Here is a 2208-nt window from a genome sequence, read left to right on the forward strand (position 1 = left end):
CAGCTGCTCACCTTCAAGTGAAAATATTTGAATTTTAGGAAAAAAATAATTTTTGGATTACTGATTTAAGCACGTGACCTTAAAACAAATTATTGGAAGAATTTTAAAAAAGACACGTCGTATTTGGTATAATTTTTAATTATATATCGCAAATCTTTGAATTATTAGTGCCCTAGTGGCTATCTATGTAAGAAATTCATATTTTACGTTTTAAGGCTTTTGGACCTCAGTGGAGTTCCTTTAATATTTTCTTTTTAAATCATGATACAAAAAGTCATAAGAAAGCAAAAGAAAACAACAAAATTTGTTTAATAATAATTTAACTTTATTTTTAAAGCATAACCATAGCATTTAAATGTTGACGTATATGATATATTTGATACAAAATAATTATAAATAATAAATACTAGTTAATTAAAATAAGCAAAATGAAGCAATAAATAGTGAGAAAACAAGGCAGATTCTTAAGCTTATCATATCTTTCTTAAGATTTGTGACAATAAAACAGAGTATAAAACTGACTTTGTCACAACGTCTTTGTGATTATAAACATTTTTGTGAATAGAATGTCCAGTATGGGGCGGAGGTGTTCTAAATAAAGATATTCCATGTGGCATAAACGCTGGATACACTATTCCCTGAGCAGAAGCGATGTTAGAATAAGCAGGCACCCTTAGTGGCAGAACCGGGTTGATGTAGCTGGAAACTGGAACGGTGTTCGGATAAACATATTGGCTAGATGAATGTTTGCTGACAGAAGGTGATGAAAGGAAATTTGGGAAATATCCAAGACCTGAAATCATGAAAATATAAATGCATTTCATCTGGTTCTTAAACAGAAATATTTCTTATAGTGCGTCACTTAAATCATATACATGTAGTAAAATGACCATAACGACGAATAATTGGTTATTTACCATACAAAAATATAATTATGTTGTGATATTTATCAAAAATATAACATCTTGTTGAACACCTTATCATAGAAATAACAGGATAATTTAAAAAAAAAATTTTTTTTTTTGTTTCAATTACGTTTAGATTACTAAATTAAAAATTGAACAAAGGCCACAATATATGATTACATAACGGTGTTAGCCAATGAAATGAAAATACCCAGTAGCATATAAAAGCACAAAAAGCACCTATACTTACCATTATTGTTGCTATTGTAACCATTGACAGCTGAAAAACACAGAACCAATACAATTGATGCGCACTTACTTTTCAACAGCCCCATGGTTGCTTTACACCTTTTTTTTACAGACAAAGTAGCAAAATAAAGTATGGCTATCAATGTCATCGAAATGATTTTGTTTGCTTTTATATTTCATTATTTAAAGGGATGGGGTAAGGTTATATCATTTTTCTTCCTTTTCTTTATAATAGACAGTAATTTGTCACTAAAGCTCTTCTTTACATAAAGACATGAACCAATCAAAAGTCTTCACCCTCTTGTTGAAGATGAAAATTTGATATATTAACTGACAAATCAAAAGTGTCATAACCTAAAGGGATTGGTTGTATCTTAGTTTAATTTTTTTAATGCCGTGAACCACCGAGGGCAATGTTGTTTTTGAGTATATCATGTAACAATTCATTACTGATTTTTCAAATGTAGTCAAATTTGCATTATATCATTTTGTTCACTAAATGAAATGTTTGATTAATGTATTGAGAAAAGTAGGTAAAATTAAAACTTAATTGAAAATACGACAAGATCGTCTTCAAGGTTTATATTTTGTAAACATTTTTGTAAACAGTTTGCGAACATCATTCAATTAAGGGAAGTACATTACCAGTGACACGAAGGTCAATGTACGGTTAGAAAATAAAAGTATTAGAAGTTTAGAAAAAAATCTGTTTTAGAAGTATTTTACTGGCAAAGTTATTTCAAATTTCTATATACCGGACAAATTGAAAATATCTTTGACTCTAAAAAAAAAACGTTAAGATAGGTTCTTAACATTCATTGAAGATTGCCTGGTCACAAAGTGCTTATGAATAAAACTAATCGTTCTACGTTCGTGTTAGTCATAAAACTGTTTTCAATGGCATCTTCTCTTTAACCATTTGACTAAATAAGATAAAATTTGCATGCATATTACGTATTCTTATATTGGAAAACCTTTTAAATTTCATGGAAACCATAAAACTGAATAAATATACTTTGTCTGTAGCTGTATATATTGGACTACAGCAAAGTAT

At 29.0% G+C, this 2208-nt stretch overlaps 1 protein-coding gene across 1 annotated transcript; it reads right to left on the bottom strand.

The window, feature by feature from the left end:
• Positions 1 to 328: 328 nt before the first annotated feature.
• LOC132741114 (uncharacterized) lies at positions 329 to 1278 on the bottom strand. The gene is made up of 2 exons (XM_060729207.1): positions 1156 to 1278; positions 329 to 793 (listed from the first exon to the last, which is right to left on the bottom strand). Exons 1-2 carry the CDS (start codon positions 1238 to 1240, stop codon positions 474 to 476), a joined length of 405 nt encoding a protein of 134 aa, XP_060585190.1. The 5' UTR covers positions 1241 to 1278; the 3' UTR covers positions 329 to 473.
• Between the last annotated feature and the right edge of the window lie 930 nt (positions 1279 to 2208).

Source organism: Ruditapes philippinarum, unplaced genomic scaffold (genome assembly GCF_026571515.1).
Source record: "Ruditapes philippinarum isolate M1 unplaced genomic scaffold, ASM2657151v2 ctg2647_1_1_1_1, whole genome shotgun sequence".
In the NCBI taxonomy this organism is placed as follows: domain Eukaryota; kingdom Metazoa; phylum Mollusca; class Bivalvia; order Venerida; family Veneridae; genus Ruditapes; species Ruditapes philippinarum.